This window comes from Ascaphus truei, chromosome 1, assembly GCF_040206685.1.
Source record: "Ascaphus truei isolate aAscTru1 chromosome 1, aAscTru1.hap1, whole genome shotgun sequence".
Taxonomy (NCBI): domain Eukaryota; kingdom Metazoa; phylum Chordata; class Amphibia; order Anura; family Ascaphidae; genus Ascaphus; species Ascaphus truei.
Genome location: NC_134483.1, coordinates 135,715,578 through 135,739,401, shown reverse-complemented (window position 1 = coordinate 135,739,401; position 23,824 = coordinate 135,715,578). Strand labels below are relative to the sequence as shown.

General features: G+C 44.0%; 1 protein-coding gene across 3 annotated transcripts in view; it reads right to left on the bottom strand.

The window, feature by feature from the left end:
- SVEP1 (sushi, von Willebrand factor type A, EGF and pentraxin domain containing 1) overlaps positions 1 to 23,824 on the bottom strand; it is a 306,365-nt gene that overhangs the window by 199,555 nt on the left and 82,986 nt on the right. For all 3 annotated transcript variants that reach the window (XM_075595245.1, XM_075595238.1, XM_075595229.1), the window contains exon 4: positions 725 to 883. In XM_075595245.1, the coding sequence (XP_075451360.1) occupies positions 725 to 883 (159 nt within the window). The remainder of the gene's footprint in view (positions 1 to 724; positions 884 to 23,824) is intronic.

The window sequence follows — 23,824 nt, the reverse complement described above, 5'->3', positions numbered from 1 at the left end:
TCTCATTGTCAAAATGTTGTGGGAATTTTTTAAAAGAAAGGTTCTTTTTACATTGTAGAAAATAGATTCTCTGTCAAAATTCAAACAATTTGCAAGAAACGTTCTGGTTTAATGTTCAATCAAACTTCTGGCACAATTTTAAACCTTTTCAAAAATTTGGCACTAAGCCTTTGGTAAACACATTTTGCTCAGTTTGTCCATCTCTAGAAATGAGTTACTTTCTATGTTCTTTGTGTCCATTTAATTTGAAAGTTAATTGGTCATTATTGTTCTTTCCTTTCATCCCTTTAAAACATTTATGCTGCCATAATTATTCCAACCAAACAACAAAAGTGAAAAGATAGTATGAAAACGTTGCATTTACGAACAACAGTTTACACCGTGTCATCTGAAACATGATTAGAAAAAGACCGTAGAAACGCCCTAAAGTATTTGATTGCTATGGAGACATTAAACATTTTACAGCTATTTAAACTACTGAACAAGCCAGTGCCATTAGTTCACATCCTATTTGGTTATTGTTTTTAAAGCATAGGAGTGACACGTTCTTTCTCCTTCTCTTTCTCTATCTTCAATAAATGGCATGTATTATTTTGAAAAGTAAACCATTCATTGCCCATATTTGTGATACAAAAGTATCAAAAATAAAACTGCTGTAAGTGCTAGAGATATTCTTGAAATTGTAGAGATAAACAAAGAAAAAAAAACAAGTTTGAACACCTACCTTTGCAGGTTTGACCATCATCTTCATATCCCTCCCTGCAGACACAGTCTTCCACTGAGGTGCTTCCTGGTAGGGAGGTATGGTTTGCATCAGGACATGGAATGCAAGTGCTCACTCCTCCTGGGGAGCCTTCGGGCTTGTACGTTCCCGATGGACAAGCTAATAAATAAAAAAAAAAAAACAACTCCTCATTCAATATCACTTTCCAGAGGAACGTACTGTGCCAGTAATTCATAAACATTGAGGGAAGTACAGTATCAAGGAACCTCAATTGACTCAGTCCAAAGAAATCATGGTTACTATTTCCAGTGATAGTAGCGGTGGCAATCACTCAGCAAGTAAGGGAAGTGTTCTAATGTTTAAATTTGTAAAATAAATAAATAAATAGAGAATGCCATAGGGCAGGCGTGCGCAAACGTTTTTCCCTGTTCCCCTGCCTGCTCTCCCCCTGCGCGTGGTCCCTGGCATTTAATTTAAATGCTTTGGTGAAGAGCGTTGAGCCTCTGTAAGCGCCATGCCCGCGGACAAATCCCCCCAGAATATCTCCCGCCCCCCCAGGCATCCCTGCCATAGGGAATACAATCCAGCCTAAATTCTAATTTTCTATTGCAACATTCAGGTCTTCAATAGCGGAACCAATCGATTTTTTAGCTCTCCCCAGATCCCAAAATACTTACTGGTTTAGTTACAAATAGGAAGCCGCAAACAATGATGTTGCAGTTTCCTATTAGCCGTAGAACTCCTGAAATGTGGAGGCCATTTTGTTACTCCTGGAGGAACTACACCAGTAAATATCTCCAGAGCTAAAAATAATATGTTTCAACTCCAGAGAACCACCCGAGCAGTTCCAATTAAAAAAAAAATGAAATAAAAAAATTAAGTAGGACTCTTCCGCTACCCGTTTACGGGTTAAGGGAGGCTGCGGTAATGTGACAATGTTTTCTCAGAGGGGCAGTGGCACTCTCATGTCATGGCCCCCCTGGCATCCAAAAGGTTAAACCCTTAACATTGTTGTAAAAATGCTAAAATGCATCATAGAATTCACATGGTCCGTCCAAAGATTTCTTAGCATTTCATCATCTAAATAGAGGGTAGTTATTAAAACAAATCTATTATCACATCTAAAACGTTTTATCTTTATTGGAAGACTATTGGACTATGTTAAAGATTTTAAGGATGATTTTAAGGAAAATAGCAGGATACGTTTCCAAAAGTGATTGTAGTATATTTTTTTAAAGAATAAATTAATCTTAATATACTAGTTTATAATAACAATGTTAAACAACTTTTTCCCCAGTAAACCATGTACAGTACAGTATATCTAGAGAGCTGTGTTGCCTTCAAGCTTTTAATAGTTTAACAACAGAAGTATTTATAAACGTTGAATAACCTTTAAGGATAAATGAAAATGTTACTACTGTATAATGTAATACATTAACATGATCTAGAACTGAAATCTACAGTTATATAACTATGGATTATAGTTATGCGTCATACAAAATCTTAAAGATTATGTAAATCATGGTTTGACAGTCCAAGCAATGGTCTCCAAGAGGGAAAACAAATGTTGTCACTAAACGTGTACTACTGTATTTGTGACTAACGGTGAATTTGAAAAAAAAAAAGACTTTTTTATTGACAATGAATGCATGGTGTACTCCTCCGTAGAGTTAGAAACAATTAAAGAGTTAAAATAATTCAGATCACAGCGCACAGAAAAATAAAGGGTAATGAATTATTAAAGAAAAACGGAAGAGCAACTCACTTCTAAGTGGTTAGAGTATGTGAAATATAAGCATATTCACGTTGTAATTTTATTATATACAGTATACATTGCATGTCAGCACACCAGCTCTATGCTGCTCAAGTAGATTGTGAAGAGAAGCATGTTGGGTTCACAGGTTAACTTTGTGGAATGTACCCCCTGGCTGCTTTCCTTGTAGGAAATTGTATACTTCCTGGTAAGTACAAATTTTCAAGACATCACAAAGAAAGTGGTTTTGCTACAATGTCTCACGCGCTGTCAGCAACTGTCCCGTGAAAGAAACAGAGATAAGAAATGAAGCCAAAAGCTTTACCCTGCAAAGCATAGCAATCCATCCAGTATGTGAACCAATTAATTTCTGGTCTTTATGTTTCCCTTGAGTCCTGACAACGCATTTCAAGACATTCTTATGATAGGAAAAGGATAACCGAGTTGAATATGCAGAAGTGGTCGATTACAGTGTTTTTCTCCATTGAAGATAGGGGGAAACAGCCCGATACGCCACTTTAGCGGATATAGAATAAGCCCGATAGACTTTTTTTTATATATATTTAAACTATTCCTAGTAATTACTAAGGCTAATAAGTTAGTATGGAAAAAACAAGAAAAGCGCACAACTCATAGAGTAGTAAGTTAGAAAATATATATTATACAAATGGAGAGGGTGAGTATCGCAGATACGAGATATTAAAAACATTCAATCATGACACGCAATAACCAGCATGGTACCGCAAACGAGCACGTACTCCCACAGATGAGGACTGTTGTCAGCTACTGGATCAGATGAAAGTTGGCCTTTTTGTCCAAATGCTCTCTAGATGGATGATGTCCCTGTTTCAATCGATGGGAGGTGTAATTAAGGTCAGAGGGGTCCAGGAGATGGCATCAAACCACCTTTGAAATCCAGCAAAATAGCTACACTCAGCACACATATAGCAATGAACCAATACAGCAGTGGGTGAGAACACAGCTGATTTGCCGGTACATGGTAGCAGCCGTGAGGCGAGTGGTGGCTTAACACCAGAGCTGTGTAGGTATTAAACCTTCAATTGTAATGATGGCATAGCAAATAAGTCTCGTGGAGGAAATATCAACCTCATGGACGGAACAGAAATCCTCCTGCATCGGCGTGTAGCACTGCTCAGCTGTTAGGCAGAGGGTAATCAGAGATGACGATGTCTCAAGCGCCGTAGGAGCACAAGGCAATGAACGTCCAGGAATAAACCCTTTGCGATCTGCACAAATAAGAGCCAGCAGCTAACAAACAGCCAAACTGGATATATGCACAAGGTACAAATGGTACAGCTATTGGTAGACTCATAAGCAACATCCAACGCGTTTAGTAGGGGTGGACCTAAATCATCAGGGATAAATTTAATGAAAACACTGATGATATTTAAATACCTTAACACCATCTCATTGGTCTCCTAAAACTCATGGGTGTGAATGAAAGGACCTATCATATTCTTATTCTACGGCTAAAAAGGTGTCACCAATATATGCATAATTAACAAAAAAAGGATGATTCAATTTAATACAATTATCAAAAACATACATAAAGTATACATAAAATATAAAATATAAAACACCAAAGGGTGATAACTATAAATAACTGTAAAAGCAGGCATAGCTGAAATCAGAGAACAGAAACATGAATTAGTAAACTGTGGTTGAAAAGAGCAACTTGTAGCACACAAGCAAATATTTAAAAAAACAAATAACATTGCTGAAAGGGAATAATGAAACTGATACATACAAAATGACAGAAGAAGTAAGTGAAATACCAGAGGTTCAAATAAAGCTAAACTGAAATAATGAGCATGCAACCAACAAAGGGCCTCATGCAGTAAGCGACGGAAAGGCACTTCTCGCCCGTTTCACGCCAAAAATTCCTACCCCTATTCAGTAAGGGGCGAAAATGTGGCGAGAATAAAAAAAAACGCCAATGTGTTTGGCGGTTTTTTTTTTCCGCCATTGGTGAGGCGTGAAGGCACTTTTCGCCTCAAACAGACATATTTTCCGCCACGCTGTATTCTAGTAGTGGCGAGTAGCTTTGCGCTGCTATTCGCCACTCTAGAATGGCGTTTTTATGCCGAATCAGGCACGCCAAAAAAAGTTGGCAAGTTGATGGTGGGAGGCTGCTGATGAGCGGCGGATCAGGACTTAGAAAAAAATCTGGCCTTTTTCCTGGCTGAGATTGATGCCAGGGGTCTCCTGAGCTGATACCATTAATACCAGCACCGGAGCCCTCCGGCATGCATCCGAGGCAGGAAAAATGCATTTAAAGGCCACTTCATTATCTTAGCGGCTAACCGCTAAGGCAATGAAGGGGTTAAGTTACCGTGCCAGGTTTATTGTGGCTAGCGGGGGTGGGTGAAGGGGGAATTTTGCCCTTGTTATTTGTTTAGGGCTTGCGGGGGGGGTTGCGGATGCGCTTAACCCCATCACGACCGTAGCGGTTAATACCGCTATGGTCATGAAGGGGTTCAGCCCTCCCGCTACCCCCCTCAAGCCCTAAACAACCACCGTTGGGTCTAATACCCACTTCACCCACCCCCGCTACCCACAATAAAAATAACAATAAAACACACACAACAGCCCCACACGAAATAAATAAATAAATAAATATATTACCCCAAAAACCCCTATACCCCCCTAACATACAGTATAGTAATGGGCACAATTACTATTATCCACAAATGGATAATAGTGAATGTGTCCATTTAAAATACATAAAGAACAATAAATACATTAAATACATAAAGCACTCACCCATGTCCGGCTGCCACGATGAAGGCCATCCTCATCTTCATCCTGCCCATGCCCCATCCGCTTCTGCAAAACAGAAAAAAGAATAAAAACATCCCATGTAATGTCCCCTAACCCCTTAATCACCATAGCGGTTATTTACCGCTACAGTCATTAAGGGTTTAACCCACCCTCACCCACCACTCGGGAGGCCTACATACCCTCACCCAATAACCCCCCACCCCGTGATGCCTAACCACCCTCACCCACTACCCACAAGGGAGGCCTACCCACATACCCTTGGGGCCAATACCCCCTCCCCCCACCCCAACACATACAGTACAATAATGTGCCAAATAACTATTATCCAGATAGAAATAATAGATTATTTGGCCATTATTGAACACATTAACTAGCATAGTAAAATAAAGAAACTTCTACTGACCTCATCAATAAGAAGGCCCCGTCGCCAGCATAATCCTTGTAGTCCGTGCCAAAATAATACATAGCCAATACATTGCAATTACATTCACATATCAATGAACCCCTTAATCACCTTATCGGATACTAACCGCAAAGGTAATTAAGGGGTTAAGTCACCCTGGCCTGATACCCACCCTTCACACATTCCATTGTACAGTGGCTTCATCATGCCAAAATTTTTTTTTAAACAAAATACTATATATATATATATATATACACACATGATGAACCAATATACAAATAAATGTCTCAGGGTTAACAAAAACATGCTTAAATAAAAATACCACTTCTCTATTACATCCACAATGAAATACAATGCTATTTCCTAAACAAATCAAATGTAATCATCCAATCTAAAACATCAAATGCCAATTCAAAGCCTCAAATGCCACTCAAAACATTGCATTTACATTCTATACATGCTGCATTAAATCTAAGCAACATGTAGACGCTGCAAATCAATGTTAACCATACAATATTCCAAAGAAAATAGCATTACATCAAAAAAAGTATACTATGCAATCCATACTATAGCAACCGTTAAAGAGAACAAGTTACCATCGTACAAAATAGAAGGACACCAAAAACAAAAATATACACAAGCAAGCCTCGCCATGACCTAAAGTACAGCATACAAGCCCCAAAATTACATCTAGCTAATTATAAAATACATTTAACACACATATATGCATAGCAGCATAGCCAACATCATTTAAAATAGTGCAAAGCAAGCTTTTCTAACACAATCATTTCTTACCCTGTATGTATATATCTCTCTAGACATACATAAAACAAAACAATCCACAGGTCTTGTAGTTGTAATCCATCTTCATCTGTATTCTTCTTTCTTTCAGCTACGGCTCTCTTCCAGGGTCTTCTTACCGTCTGCTGCCACGCCCGTGTCTTCTTCTTCTTTAGGAGGTCCTTCCTCCTCGGCGTCTGGCTTCAAAATGAGACGACATAGGCTTTTAAAGGCCCATGACATCACATTTTCGTCATGTTTCCACGGCCCTGATTGGGCCGTGAAAACCATATGCTTTGGCCGATAAAAAAAAAAAAAGATGACGTCACTTAAAGGCAATGAAAGCACAGCCAATCAGAATGGCTTTGCTTCAATTGCCTTTAAGATGACGTCATTAAAAGAAACATGGCTGGCCTCACGTGGTACGGTAGCCAATCAGAGCGGGGGAAGTCTATCCCTACTCTGATTGGCTCTAGTACCATGTGACAGGCTTTCAATGACGTCATATCCGTTATTCCCCAAGCCTCTGTCACATGGTCTACTAGAGCCAATCAGAGATGGGATGGAGTTCCCACACTCTGATTGGCTACCGTACCATGTGAGGCCGGCCATGTTTCTTTTAATGACGTCATCTTAAAGGCAATTGAAGCACAGCCATTCTGATTGGCTGTGTTTTCATTGCCTTTAAGTGACGTCATCATTTTTTTTTTATCGGCCAAAGCACATGGTTTTCACGGCCTAATCAGGGCCGTGGAAACTATGACGAAAATGTGACGCCATAGGCCTTTAAAAGCCTATGTCGTCTCATTTTGAAGCCAGACGCCGAGGAGGAAGGACCTCCTAAAGAAGAAGAAGACACAGGCATGGCAGCAGACGGTAAGAAGAGCCCGGAAGAGAGCCGCAGCTGAAAGAAAGAAGAATACAGATGAAGATGGATTACAACTACAAGACCCGTGGATTGTTTTGTTTTATTATTTTAATGTTTATTATTTTCTGGTTTGTTATTTTATGGGTTCCTGTTCGTGGATTGGTTCGCGAGTAAGCTGTTCAACGGGAGTCGGTGAGTGGGTAAAGTAATGGTAAGTGAAGAAAAGAAATGTATTTTATGTAACTTGTTTTTTTATTGCTTTTTACATGTGGTTTTTTTGGGGATACATCATTTCTTGCTACTGTATGTATTTATGTATGTATGTCTAGAGAGATATATACATACAGGGTAAGAAATGATTGTGTTTGAAAAGCTTGCTTTGCACTATTTTAAATGATTTTGGCTATGCTGCTATGCATACATGTGTGTTAAATGTATTTTATAATTAGCTAGATGTAATTTTGGGGCTTGTATGCTGTACTTTAGGTCATGGTGAGGCTTGCTTTTGTATATTTTTGTTTTTGGTGTCCTTCTATTTTGTATGATGGTAACTTGTTCTCTTTAACGGTTGCTATAGTTAATTGTGTAATTGGTATGGATGCTATTTTAATTGTTTTGGGATGTAATTAATGTATGCAAATTGATTGATGGTGACTTTATTGGATTGCATAGTATACTTTTTTTGATGTAATGCTATTTTCTTTGGAATATTGTATGGTTAACATTGATTTGCAGCGTCTATATGTTGCTTAGATTTAATGCAGCATGTATAGAATGTAAATGCAATGTTTTGAGTGGCATTTGAGGCTTTGAATTGGCATTTGATGTTTTAGATTGGATGATTACATTTGATTTGTTTAGGAAATAGCATTGTATTTCATTGTGGATGTAATAGAGAAGTGGTATTTTTATTTAAGCATGTTTTTGTTAACCCTGAGACATTTATTTGTATATTGGTTCATCATGTGTGTATATATATATATATATATATATATATATATATATATATATATATATATATATATATATACTGTATGTTGTTTTTTTTTTTTTTTTTTGCTAGTTGAAGACATTGTACAAAGGATTGTGTGAAGGGTGGGTATCGGGCCAGGGTGGCTTAACCCCTTAATTACCTTTGCGGTTAGTATCCGATAAGGTATTAAGGTGTTCATTGATATGTGAATGTATTTGCAATGTATTGGCTATGTATTATTTTGGCAACGGACTACAAGGATTATGCTGGCGACAGGGCCTTCTAATTGATGAGGTCAGTAGAAGTTTCTTTATTTTACTATGCTAGGTAATGTGTTAAATAATGGCCAAATAATCTATTATCCCTATCTGGATAATAGTTATTTGGCACATTATTGTACTGTATGTGTTGGGGTGGGGGGAGGGGGTATTGGCCCCAAGGGTATGTGGGTAGGCCTCCCTTGTGGGTAGTGGGTGAGGGTGGTTAGGCATCACGGGGTGGAGGGTTATTGGGGGAGGGTATGTAGGCCTCTCGAGTGGTGGGTGAGGGTGGGTTAACCCCTTAATGACTGTAGCGGTTAATAACCGCTATGGTGATTAAGGGGTTAGGGGACATTCCATTGGATGTTTTTATTCTTGTTTCTGTTTTGCAGAAGCGGATGGGGCATTAGCAAGATGAAAATGACGATGGCGTTCATCGTGGCAGCCGGACATGGGTTAGTGCTATATGTATTTAATGTATTTATTATTATTTATGTATTTTAAATGGACAACTGCACTATTATCCATTTGTGGATAATAGTAATTTTGCCCATTACTGTATTGTATGTTGTGTATTGCAATGTTTAATTGTCCCCAATAAACATGCTATTATGCGTTAACCCCTTCATTGCTTAGCGGCTATCCGCTATGGTAATGAAGCAGCATTAATGAATTTTAATAATATTGTGCGGAAGCAGGGGGTCCCCTCAGCTGAACCGCATTGATTTCTGTCTCAGAGACCCCCTGCTTCCCGAGTTACAGGCCCCGGTATGGGGCATCGGTTACAGTGTCGACGCCATCTTTATAGCGGGCGCGTAGCTTATGGGACGCTATAAACATGGCGGCGACACTGCCCACACGATCACACATACCGGGGCCTGTAACTCGGGAAGCAGGGGGTCCCTGGTCCACAAAGCAATGCGGTTCAGCTCTGCTCACAGTACAGTATTATTATAAATATATTCATGCTACTTCGTTACCATAGCAGATAGCCGCAAAGCTAAGGAGTGATTGTTTATTGATATGTGTGTTTTATTCATACTGTAGATGTGCAGAGGGTCTCCGGAGCTGAACCGCTTTGGTTTTAGGTCCGGGGACCCCCTGCTTCCCGAGATATAGACCCCTTTAGGGGGTGCCGGTATCCCTCTGTATTGTATTGTCACGTGATCGGGACATTTAAATGCAGAGGGATACCGGAACCTCATAAAGGGGTCTGTATCTCGGAAAGCAGGGGGTCCCCGGACCTGAAACCAATGCGGTTCAGCTCCGGAGACCCCCTGCACATGTACACTATGAATAAAAATGGTTTATTAAATCATTTTTAATGTGCCGATGTTTGCGCAGAGAGAGCGACGGATCTATCTCTGCTGCAGACATATCTCGGCAGGGGACGGACGGCTTCTCAGCAGCTTCTCGCCAGGCACCCATCTCGCCACCGGTTACTTGCCATTTTATCAAATGGTGGTGGCGCATTCATTCGCTGTGGATTCGCCCATTCCTGCATACAGCGAGTGTAACACACCAAAAACATGGCTAGTTCAAAAACGAGCAAATGATTTTTTTCGCTGCTTAGTGCATAGACCCCAAAGCGTCAACTTAAGAACATTAAATTACTAAAAGCAATAAAACAAATAAAAATAACAGAACATCACTGGAGTGGAAGAAATAAATTGGAGTACAGGGGGTTACGGGGGTAAAATACCAGACCCCGAGGGGGGAAAATGGACAGTGTAAAAAAAAACAATATACTAATAAAGAGACCATGTGGCCTATTCATAACGCAGTGATATGTGGTTTAATGGGCGATAAAAGCTCTTAAAGCACGATACTGCCTGTTCTGCTATTCACAAAGTACTGATAACAGTGCAGTACTGCGCTACAATGGCTTTTTAATGCCCATTAACAGCCAGAGGCAAAAAAGTTATCCAATAGGCCAAAAAAATGCAAAAGCGCTTATTTTTGCCAGTAGTAGCTACTGTATTAACAAAGCTGTGATAAGTTTATCGGTGTAAAAAATCTCTCAATATTTTAGCACAACTAAAGGCTGGTGCTAAAAAGATTGAGAGATGCATAAAAGCATATATTTTTTTCTGCACAGTATTTATACCAGAGGCCGGCAAAGGGGGTCCTCTGGTGGTCCCTTTGGGTGTCCGGGGGTCCCATGGGTTTCCGGGGGTACTCAGGTGGTCCCTGCAGGTGTCCATGGGCATCTGAGGTATCCCCACAGGTGTCTGAAGGCCTCTGGGTGGTCCCCACAGGTGTCCGGGGGCCCCACGGGTGTCCAGGGGTTCTTGGGTGTTCCCCGCAGGCCAGCAGTATCAATCCTGTGTATAATAAAATGTACAATACATTCAAATAAATACAGCCCTCCCTGACCCCCCTCCCCCCCCCCCCACCACCAATACATACAGTACAGTAATGGGCAAAATTACTATTATCCAGATGTGGATGATAGTGCATTTGCCCATTTAAAAATAAAACATCAGCCAGCATAAAGTAAATAAAACTTGCACTTACCTCTGCCATGATGAAGGCTGTCCTTCGTGTCCACCATCCTTGTCCTTCGTGGGCAGCAACAACCGTACAATAAAAAAATACAAACTAAAGGCCCCTAACCCCTTAATTACCTAAGCGGTTAGTAACCGCTATAGTCATGAAGGGGTTAACCCACCCACCCCCACTACCCACCAGAGAGGCCTAACCACCCCAGGTACACCACCCCAGCTACCCATTGATTGGCACAGTGGTACATCATGTGCATATGATATGGGCATGATTTACCACTAAGACAGTCAATGGTCAACCAAAAAAATAAACAATAAAAAAGAAAACATAAAAAATTAACAGAAATCAATAAAGCAAATACCAAGGACACACCAGAATTTAAAATCAAAACACCCAAAAAACATAAATAAAAGAAAATACCAAATAAACACCATTATTAAAAAGCAAAACCCCAAAAATAAACCACAATTAAAAAGCAAACACCAAGAAAATAACAGAAATAAAAATAGAAAACACAAACAAACTCTCATTATTAAAAATCAAAACACAAAAGAAATACCAGAAATAATTGAAAGCAAACAACCAAAATACATTTAAAATAAATAAAAGCAAGCATTTGCAAAAAAATGCATTGCTTATCACTCTGTATGTATGTATAGCCCTAAAGGGCCATACATAAATACTTTGGCAATCAATGGGCAATGAAAAAATACAATGAAAAAATTGCAAAATTAAAATAACATACATTCAATGGTTTTTCTTACCTTTAGATGTCTTCACCCTCCGATTCCAGGGGTCTCAGAAAGCTCTCGAACAAGGAAGCAATGATCCTCAACAGCGACAGCCCTCAGGTACAGTAACTCTTCGTCTTCTTCTTCTTCTTCTCCTTCTTAGCATCAAATGGGATGGTGCTGGCCTTATATAAGGCCGGTGACGTAACATTTGACTGACAAATGATTTGGCTGGGATAACCATGTGATGATGTGACGTCATATAAAAGGTAGGAAAGCTAGCCAATCAGAAAGGTTGTGCTTCCTTTCCCTTTAAGATGACGTCACCAAAACCAAGATGGCTGCCGTCAAATGTTTCTTCAACCAATAAGAATGGAGATGTATATCCCCAATCTGATTGGCCATATTAAACTATGTGACAGTCCATTTTTGGAAAGGATGTGACATCATCCAAAGGGAGTGATGTTCTGCAGCTTCTTGTACTGAATATATGGGGGGAATGTATTTATTTGACAGTATTGTACATTTTTTTTTATGCACAGGATTGCATAACGCAGGCCAGCAGGGACCTGCGGGGACCACCCCAGGCCTCCGGCCACCCGTGGGGACCAACCAAGTACCCCCGGACACATGCAGGGACCGCCGGAGGACCCCCGGACACTCGTGGTGACCACCCCTGGACCCTCAGACACCTGCAGGTATAAATCAAGGACCCCCGGACACTCGCAGGGACCACCCGAGGACCCCATGACACTGGCGGGACCACCCGAGAACCCCCAGACATCTGCGGGGACCACCAGAGGACATCCGGACACCTGTGGGGTCCCTGGACACCACCTGAGGACCCCATGACACTCGCAGGGACCACCCAAGGACTCCCCTGGGGCCCCCAGACACCTGCAGGGACCACCCAAGGATCTGGACACCCAGGGGGCCCCTGGATACCCACAGGGACCATCAGGAGGCTCCCGGACACCCATGGAGACCACCCAGAGACACCCGCCAGCTTCTTTATCAATCCAGTGCAGAAAAAACAAAGAATGCTTTTATGCGTGTTAGGTGGGCGTATGAGGTTTGGGGATACAGGAGGTGGGTGGGTTGTGTATTGGTGGGTAGTAGATATTGTAATGTTTATTGGGGGCAGAGCGGGTGAGTGAAGGGCCAAGTACCCCCTTCACTCACCCCCTTTGCCCCCAATAAACCTGCTATTTTGCCTTAACACCTTCACTGCCTTAGCGGCTTTTTAGAGGTTAGAGGTATTAAAGCTGCTTTAATGTAATTTTTACTAATAGTGTGCGGGAACAGGGGGTCTCCTGAGCTGAACCGCAATGATTTCTGCCTCAGGGACCCCCTGCTTCCCGAGTTACAGGCCCTGGTATGGGGCATCGGGTGGTGGTGTCGCCGCCATTTTTATATTGTTTGCATCACTTGACCAGGGGATTTACATACTGGATGAGGTATCGGATCCCCATACCAAGGCTGGTAACTCGGGAAGCAGGGGGTCCCTGAGGCTGAAATCAATGCGGTTCAGCTCAGGAGACCCCTGCTCCTGCATATGATGAGGGTGGATCGGGTTTGAGTCAGCGAAGTTCTTGTGGCTTTGAGCAAAATAGTTTGTGTAAATGCCTTAAAACCCAACAATTACAGCAGATGATACTCTTTACAGGATATTCATTAAGCGCCCTGCGTATGGGTCAGTGTGCTTGAAATGTTCTACGTATAGCACTGTGTATACTGCAGCATAATATAAAATATTGTTTGTGCATGCTAAATTGTTGCTATTAAACTTTATAGATGAAAATTATTCCTAAACATTAAATCAGTTTATTTTCCTAATAACTAATTAAAATGAAAGATGTGGGCAACATATATCAACTGTTTGAACTTTTAACACTAACACAGAGAGATTTATTTCAATCTTCCACCAAACAATTAATCTACTATATATGTTATCATTTTATTACACAATTGACACATTATTTTGGGGTTGGTTTTTAATGGTAGTGATATTTTCATTTGATATATTTTAAATATTGTATCTGCATTTTGCACCACAAAACACTTGCCCAAATCCAGCATATAAGAAAAAAAAAATGATAATAGTAAACTAAAAAAAAAACTATTAAAGAGTGAAAATAGCCTCCAGGCATAAGTCCCTTATTGCATTGTAAGAAAAAAAAAATAATTTCTGTATTTTATCATACAGTAGTTCATCAGACATAATGTAGAGATGTGGCAAGCTTCATCAAAGCCACAGATAGGGGGGACAGCCAGGAGAAGTTTCCCGGGCCCAGCCCAGAAGTTTGGCCCACCCGGGTTTTTACTGTTTGTTAAGATTATATTACAGATTAAAGATATGGTTTCCCTGAAGTGGAATAGGGTTTAATAGTTATGAAGCTGGGTGTCCTCATTAATTTCAGCTATAGGGACCGCCTGCTTCCTCAGAGACATACCTCCATAGGTCAAGACAGTAGCAGTCTTGGATGGGTGAAGAATATGGAGGTTTAAATGTTCGTGGCATGAGAGCCAATAGGAATATACAATGTTATCCATCATGGCCCACGTGATGCAGGAGGTTTAAACCCCCATGAGATACCGGCAGTACCTTTGGAGGTATGTAGTTCGGTAAGCAGGGGTTCTCCAAAGCAGAAATGAATGTGCCTCAGCTCGAGACCACCTGCTTCATACCTGATATGTCATGGGCACGCGCTCTTTTTCTAGGTGGTGGTCATGCAGACCAGGGCCGTCGATAGAGGGGGAGAGCAGGTACAAGTGTCCCGGGCCCAGCGGCTGCAGGGGGACTGGCCGGCTGATGCAACAGTTGGGCCCAGTCAGAGGTCGGGCCTAACTCCTGTGCCAAGCTGCTGGGCCCCCCGTAGCTGTTGGGCCTCGGCTCTCCCCAGCTGCTGCTGGCCTGCCTCTCTCTCTCCTGTGCACACCAGGTCTCTGATTGCCACTGGGCCCCCCTCTCTTTCTCGGCTTCCGGACGGGGCCCAGCTTCCGGCGCACTGGCGGGAGAGAGGCCCGGCATGGGAGAGAGGCAGGCCCGACATGGGAGAGAGGCAGGCCCGGCATGGGAGACAGGCAGGCACAGTGTTGGAGAGGCCTTAAAACCACCAGCAAGAGGTTTGTGTGTGTGTGTGTGTGTGTGTGTGTTTGTATTTGGTATTGTGTGGGGGGTGGGATTGGGGGTGCGTGAGAGGGGGAGAAATTAAAATATTGCGGAGAGAGCAGGTGGAGGTGGGGGAATGAAAGAAATACATGGGGAGAGGGGGGAACAGAGGAGGTGACTCACAGCACTGTTACTCAAAAGTGGAACAGTTAAATGACAACAATGAAGTGAAAGAAAGGTTGTTTGGCTTATTTGATATTTGATGTTTGCCAAAAGTAAATTCAAGTGAATTTAACTAGAATGCATGTGCTTTCTGGCACCTGTTGATATGGTAGACGCACACAATTCGTTTTTTTTTTTCTTTCTGCGAGATGAGTCAATCTCATCAAACAAATAGATTAATATTGACACCAGCATCATTTATATGCACATCCTTATCCAAAAAACAAACGCTGTATCTACTTTATACAGAATCATGTGCTTTAAATTGTGTTTCAACTTTTCCATTTGTTACAGTGGCTCAAATATGCAGTTAAGATCACAGTTATGTCTCCAATGAGAATGATTAAAACTGAGCAGCTATGGATGATTAAGATTTGTTTACAAACATAAATCTTCTTCAAGTCCATCTTGAAAGGCATTAGGGAAACACTATGCACTGGTAGTAATGTAGTATCACTTACAGCATGATGCCTTGTATGCATCAGCAGTTGTGATTAAAATAAATATTTAATCAAGAGAAAATATAAACATTTTCCCTAATCAAACGAATACATTACCTTGGAGAGAGAAAGAGTCTATGGCTCACCAAGCCTGTTTAAACAACCAGATGGTGTTATAGAACTATCAAAAATGATTGTGTTAAGGGGCATTACATTATGTACTAGTAATGGTTTAAGTAATAAGAACAGGGCATTACTGGCCAATAATACCCTGTTCTGATTGGATTATTACTATTATAGTCTAAATGTAAAACTTTTTTTTACATTATTCATACAAAAGATAAGACACTTTTGTACTCACAGATTTTTAGCAACATGATATTCTACATTTTCTTGTACTGTTCTGGTTTATGAAACGGAAATTGTAAATGCACTAAAGTCCCTCTCTATACATATACACAAACACGCAAAAACACATACAGTACACACTGCAGCCCCCCCTACACACACACACACACACACAAACACTGAACCCCCCCCCTTTACACAGACACACTCTGTACTCCCCCCCGTTTACACACAGAGGCACACCCTCTGCAGACCCCGTCTACACACTCTCTGAACTCCCCATCTACACACACACACACACACACACACAAACTCTCTCTCTCTCTCTCTCTCTCTCTCTCTCTCTCTCTCTCTCTCTCTCTCTCTCTCTCTCTCTCTCTCTCTCTCTCTCTCTCTCTCTCTCTCTCTCTCTCTCTCTCTCTCTCTCTCTCTCTCTCTCTCCACACACACACACACACACAAACACCCTGAACTCCCCCTCTACACACACACACACACACACACACACACTCTGAACACCCACTCTACACACACAGACACAGTCTGCATCCTCCCCTCCACACACACACACACACACACACACACACACACACACACACACACACACACACACACACACACACACACACACTGCAGCCCGCCTTCTATATATACACACACACACTCTCTGCAGCTGCCAGTCTGTACACACACTCAACACACTCCAAACACACACCTTTCTCCTCAGTGTTTTCCTGTTGAAAGTTCTCTGCAGGGAAGGGAGGAGTCAGTGCCTGGCTGGTGCTCTTGCTCAGTATGTATGATAACTCAAAGCTCACTGGCCGGAAAACTTGGCAAGGTGTCAAAAATTTTAAATTTGACCAATCAGAGATCAGAGATTCAATATTGCCTGGAATTTCAATTGGCCAATACTGGCCAATAATGCCCAGGCAGGGATACCTCAGCCTCACCTTGGGCCTTCAACTCTTCAAGCCAGGGCATTATTAGCCAGAAATGCCCCATTCAGAGGGGATTATTACTTAATTAAATGAGAAGTTTCAGAGGGAGAAAGCCACTGGGAGTACTTCAAACTCTTTTAATGGGAGGCGCATGCACGAGGCTGGAGCGGATGGCAGCATAGAATCTGAGCTCCGTCCCCCACCTCCAATAACAACTTTAAATAATCAGTAACCGACAGCCAAAAAAACCTCTAAACACAGTGTCAGCACGGTAAATACTCCCGTGATGGCCCCGCTTACCTCCAGGAAGAAAAAAGAAGGAGATTTAAGAAAATATCTAGGCCGTTCTACCCCACGGAGCGCCGGTGCAGCGATGGAGCCAGAATCAGCCGCAGGGTCTGATTCGGAGCGGGAAGAGGACGCCCCAGTTGAGCCTACACAGATGCCTGTCCGAATCTGCGATTTTGACCGTCTCTACCAGGACATGCCTGTCCGAATCTGCAATTTTGACCGTCTCTACCAGGACATGAAGAACATGATCTATGTAGGGCTCCAGGATTTAAAAAACGAAGTGCAGGGCTTGGGGGAGAGGACAGGGGCCCTCGAGGACAAAATGGTGACCGCAACTAAACAAATTAAAAAGGCGGCCAAAAAAGCAACATACATGAAAGCCCAGATAGCGGAGATAATGGACAAGCAAGAAGATGCCGAAAACCGGGATCGTCGCAACAATATTAGAGTTCGCGGCATCCAAGAGACAATCACTGATGTTGAGGAGTTCATTGCCAGGTGGCTGGAGACACTCCTGCCTGAGATACCTGAAGCAGAGAGGGCCATGGATCGCTGCCACAGAGCCCTTAGAAGCCGTCCTGCAGCAATGGAGCAGCCGCGCGATGTTATCGCCAGGCTGCACTACTTCAAAACCAGGGATGCAATCTTTAAGTGCACCAGAGCGGAGGGTACCTGCCGGTTCGAGGGAACCACGATGCAGTTGTTCCTAGACCTGTCCCCGCTCACGTTAACGAGGAGAAGGGCACTACAACCCGTCACTAGGCTGCTAAGAGAACGGGCAGTTCGTTATCGCTGGACCTTCCCGTTTGGCCTATTGGTCATTAAGAACGGGAGGGCCATATCAATGAAAGAGCTGGGGGAGAGTGAGGACTTCCTCAATAAACTGGGTCTGAAAGAGGGCCCAACAAAAAAGCCCCAGGAGGGAAGAACGAGAGGAGGCGGAGTGGAGGACCGCAGGTCCATCCAAATCATCCCGAGACCCTGCAGTCCCCGCAGTGATCTGAGGAAAATGTCTAACTCCTCAAACGGACTGAAAGTTAGGATAGCGGTTTACCCGATGGTTAAATAAACAGAGAGCTTGTCACTTTGAGAACCCTTCCGGGTTCACTAACCCGCTGCTGATGTCACCCTGCGTGCTGGACTGCTAAACCTGAAGCAAGCCCTGTCTCAAGAGTGACCTGAGACACCAGCTGCAGAAAAAGCGACCTGAAAACTCCAAAAAGCCTAAAGCCTTAAACCCCTACCTGGTGATGAAAATGGCCGGTCACAGTGGAACGCAAGACACCAAACATGGCACCGCAGAAGTAGCCTCACCGCATGGCTTCGTTGTGGAAGTGGAGCTCTTCCCGGCGCAGGAGCAGGTGAGGGGACGTCCTTCTCCGCGGGCTCCATGAGGGAAAATGGCGCCCGCCGGAAGGACGTCACCGGAAGTAGAGCGGACGCCATCTTGGAGGGGGCAGACAGACTAGCGAAACCGGAAATCCTCGTCAGCCGGCGCCGGAAGACGCGTAAATCTCGCGGGAAGCAGCCAGCAATACGGCGTAACCAGCCACCCATCCACAACCCGGCGGCGCAAAATGGATGGAACGGCAAGCCGGGGCCCCGGACGTGGCCCAACGAGCAGCCGAAGCGGGCTGGCAGCAGAGGCAGTGGGGGGGAAGGTCATCTGGCCACACAGAGGATAGAAGGGGATAGCAGATAGCGAAGCATGGCAGAGAGTACACCATATCAGAGAGAAGCAGGCAGGGCAACACCACTCACACTGCTCAGCTAGATTAAGGGGACACAGTTGTATAAACAGTGAGGGCTGGTCAAGGGGCAAAATAGTATCTAACCTCAGGGTAGCAGCGCGCAGAGGCACATAACATAGCAGAGATATGCAGGAAGGTACACGAGCTGCAGGAGAACAGTGGCAAGCAGTTACACTCTATATTTCACATTCTACTTTTTAAGTTAACGGTTGAAGTTAAAAGATATAGCCTAGTTAATAAAGGTTGTCGTTACAACATTTGACAGCACAGACAAGGGAGGGGGGAGGGGTGTTGCCCCTCGCGAAGGCTTTGTGCATGAGTCTCCACATGGGCGCAGGGGAGAAACCCCGCGGGCGGCCAAGGAAAGTCCCCACTAGGCCAGCCAAGCAGGGCGGGAGAGGGGGATGGAGGGCCATCCCGAACTCCGTCCAGGCTGCACACCTGGGAAGTGCAAAGAAGGAGATTGGGGGAGCTAGTTCTCGCCCAGTCACCGGACAGTTATTAAAAGTTATGAGTGTTACGTTGTGTATTTTTGTGTCCCCCCAGTGTGTCCCCCTTTGTATCCCCATGCCGCAGTTCCAGATCGCTGAAAGTAGGAATCAGATCCAGAAGCACCAGCCATTGGGCAAAGAATACCCACGCACGCAGAGGGTTCAGGGAGAAATCCAGCATAGAGTGAAAAGGGCCAGAGGAGCACGCGACTAAAGCAAGAGCCCTCGATGCCGCCAGACACCTGGATGCACCTGGACTGGCACCCCAGCCCCCGCCATAGAGCTACACCCGAAAAGCACCAATGGGTAGGGACCTCACAGCAATATCACATAACGTGAAAGGATTTAATAGTCCCCATAAGAGACGCCTGGCCATGACAGATTACAAAAAAACAAACCCTGACATTATCCTTCTACAGGAGACATACTTTTCCAAGCACAACTCCCCAAAATATATAGACGGCAGATATCAGACCTGGGTAGCAGCGTCAGCCAACAAAAAGAAGAGAGGGGTCGCAATCATGATGCACAATCGGCTCACACTAGACATTAAACTTACTAAGAAGGATGCTAATGGTCGGTTCATCATAGTGGTGGGGACCATTCGCGGACAACCCCTTACCATAGCAAATGTTTACGCCCCAGTGACCGTGCGGATACCTTCTTTGACATATTTTTCACGACCTTACACAGAGCCTATGGCGCAAGGTGCCATAATATTGGGAGGGGACTTCAACCACACACTGGACCCACACGCAGATAGATGCACCCCAGGCGGACATAAAAACCCGCAAAGCAGAGCGGCCTAGGTTAGAGGCCTCAGGGCCAATAGCCTGGTCGATATTTGGCGCGAACAGCACCCAGGCGAAAGAGAATACACATTCTACTCACATCCACACGACCGTTACAGCAGGATAGACTACCTCTTTGTGTCCAACAGAATGGTTTCGCAGATCCCCCATACGGGAATCCATGATATTTCATGGTCTGATCATGCACCTGTAGAGCTGCGGTGCACCGACTTTGCGCTGGACAGACCGGGAGCGATCTGGAAACTCAATGAGTTATTAATTAAAATCCCCGAGGTGAAACAAACGGTAGGGGGAAAAATCAGGGCATACTTTACAGAGAACGTTGGTAGCGTGGCGTCTCAATCTACCCTTTGGGAGGCCCATAAGGTGACACTCCAAGGTGAACTCATAGGGATTGCAAGTAGGCGGAAGAAAGAAAGGGAACGAAAGATTCACATTTTACAATCTGAACTGGCAACCCTATCCGCCCTACATAAAAAAGATAAACAAGCACAGACCCTTAAGGCATGGCTAGATACCAAAACACAACTAAACTTACTGATGTCCTCTCGAGCTTAGAAGGAGATGACTTGGTCCAGACAGAAATTTTATGAAAGGGCAAACAAGCCAGATACCCCGCTTGCCTATAAACTTCGAAACATAATTAGAAATTCTCACATACAGGCAATTCGAACAGGTAAAGGTGACCTCACTTCTGACCCTAAGCAAATTGTGGAAGAATTTAAAACCTAAGACGAGACCCTCTATGACGGGGCTAAGGTCTCCCATTGTGAGACTACTCGTAGGCAGCTGAAGACATTCTTAAAGGATGCGAACCTGCCCAAACTGGGCAGAATGGAAAGGGACGCGCTACAGGAGGATTTCTCAGGTGAGGAAATATCAGAGGTAATCAAAACACTGAAGCCTCTCTAATCTTTATTACAAAAAGTTTCGAAAAATTTTGGTACCTCACCTGACTAGGTTGTTTAACTCATTTCTGGAGGGTGCCCCCATACCCAGCCAAATGCTGCAAGCGTCTATATCAGTGATCCCCAAACCAGAGAAGGACCCAGCTGACTGTAAAAGTTACCGACCAATCTCATTAATCAATTCGGACACCAATTTTTTTTCCAAATTGCTGGCAAATCGCCTTAATAAGGTTATGCCCGGCTGGTCCATCCAGATCAAGTAGGTTTCATCTGCGGGAGGCAGGCGGCAGATAACACTAGACGGATCATAGATTTAATTGATGTAGCGCAACGACACAATATCCCGTCTATGGCACTTAGTTTAGATGCCGAAAAAGCCTTTGACCGAATTGATTGGCCCTATCTCAGAGAGACACTTGGGGAGTTTGGCATTGGAGGGAGAATGTTGGGCGCCATTCTAGCTCTCTATCGAGAACCGAAGGCGAGGGTCAGACACCAGGGCTTCCCTTCGGAAGAATTCCCGATACGGAGTGGCACCAGACAGGGGTGTCCCCTGTTCCCACTTATTTTCGCTTTATGCATAGAGCCCTTAGCGGCGCATATCCGTAACAGCCCAGACATAACAGGAATTCAAATTCAAGATCAGTCACACAAAGTGGCCCTGTATGCAGATGACATAATTCTAATGCTGTCAAAGCGCCTTACCTCTCTGCCGAATGTCTTCAGCTTGCTGGATAAATTTAATAAGATCTCGGGTTTCAAAATTAACCAAACCAAATCAGAAGCTTTAAATTTAAACCTGCCAAAGGTCACTGAAAAATTGATCGAACTAAATTTTAACTTTAAATGGCAGGCCTCCTCTATTAAATATCTCGGGGTAAATATTACCAAAGACTATAGCGCCCTATACAAAGCCAATTACCCAAGACTGATAAGGACTTTGACGGAGCATCTCAGGCTCTGGTCAGGCTATGCAATTTCATGGATCGGCAGGATCCAGAGCCTCAATATGAACCTACTTCCCAGAATCCTGTACCTTTTTCAGACCCTCCCGTTGCAGGTGGCCGGGGATGACATCCTCCGGTTACAGTCCTCCATGGTGAAATTTGTCTGGGGTAATAAAAAACCACGCATTAAATCTAGTACGCTAATTAGACCAACAGTAAGAGGAGGAATAGGGGTACCTTGCTTGATGGCTTATTTCAGAGCGGCCCAATTAACCCAAATTGTACAATGGCACATGCCAACTGGCCTCCGTAGGTGGGTTGAGTTAGAGAAAGCATGTAGCGCACCTGTAGATCTACAGGACTTAATCTGGCTACCAAAAAAGGTCCACAGGACCATAGGGGTGCCGCTGGCGGCACTGAGGAGCTCGTTGGCAGTTTGGAAGGACACCAGATATAGATGTGCTCTTACCACCCAGCACACATTCATGACCCCGTTTGTAGGGAACCCTGATTTCGCTCCGGGTCTGCCGAGTAGGAACTTAGTGGCCTGGAAAACAAAGGGCCTCACTAAATTATTACATCTAGAGGGTAGTCCACTACTAAAATCCTTTGACCAAATTAAATCTGAAAGCCGGATACCAAACTCTGAATTTTTTAGAAACCTCCAGATAAGAGCATTTTACAACAAGATCCCTAAACGCCCAGGCGTACAAATTTTGAGCAGCTGTGTTCGAGAGGTACGGATACCACGGGACTTACTTCTCGGATATACAGAGAGGTGGTCTGCCCTGGAACTGACGACAACACTAAACTGAGTTATAGACACGCATGGGAATCGGACTTAGGGGAGACACTAGAGGACGAAGACTGGGACTCGATAGTGCTGGCTTGATATGCACGACTTTGAAGGAGAATGCATATAAGGTCCTAATGAGGTGGTATCTTACCCCAATGCGATTAGCAAAGTTTGTAAAAGATTACCCCCCATTGTGTCCTAAACAATGTGGGGAACCTGCAGACTTGCTGCACATGTTGTGGGGCTGCACCAAAGTGGCTCCCTTATGGGAGGAAACCCAGGATTGGCTACAGAGGATTCTCGGACATCCGGTCCCCTAGGACCCCTGGCTGTTCCTGTTGGGCAGGCGCAGTCAGGGGCTAAGCAGACCGGCACAAAAATTGATTGCACATTTTGCAACAGCCATGAGGTGCGAACTCGCGGCATTGTGGAAGCAACCAGAGTTACCCACAATGATGAAAATTCGGAACAGAATTTGGTACGTTTGCCGGATGGAAAAATTGACGAGTTTGGTCAATGACACCGGCACAAACTTTCTAAAAGTATGGGCCCCATGGCTAGACCATTCAGACATCCCAGGGGTGAATGCCACCAATATTCTGCTTTAATAGATCGAAATACGTTCTCCGCCAAAGTAATGACACTGACGATAACAGAGAAGGGTACTGATAGGGCAGACATAAGAAGACAGTAGGGTTTCCAAGAGAGGTCCCGCACCACATATAGTTCATATCAGATGGCGAAGAACACAAACAGGAGATGCCCCTCGGCTGGAGTGTATGCAGAGTGTGTGAGTATGCGTTCAGTGTGGCAGTGTCTGAGTATGCAGCGTTGCGCAAACTGGTGGGCGCACCCAAGGGGGGGGCGCAGGCGGCGAAACCTGGTGTGCGCGGGCCGACAGATGCTGTGCGCTGGAGGGCAAAAAAGCTGTGCACAGACGGGCAGCCGAAAAAGCTGTGCGCGGGCAGC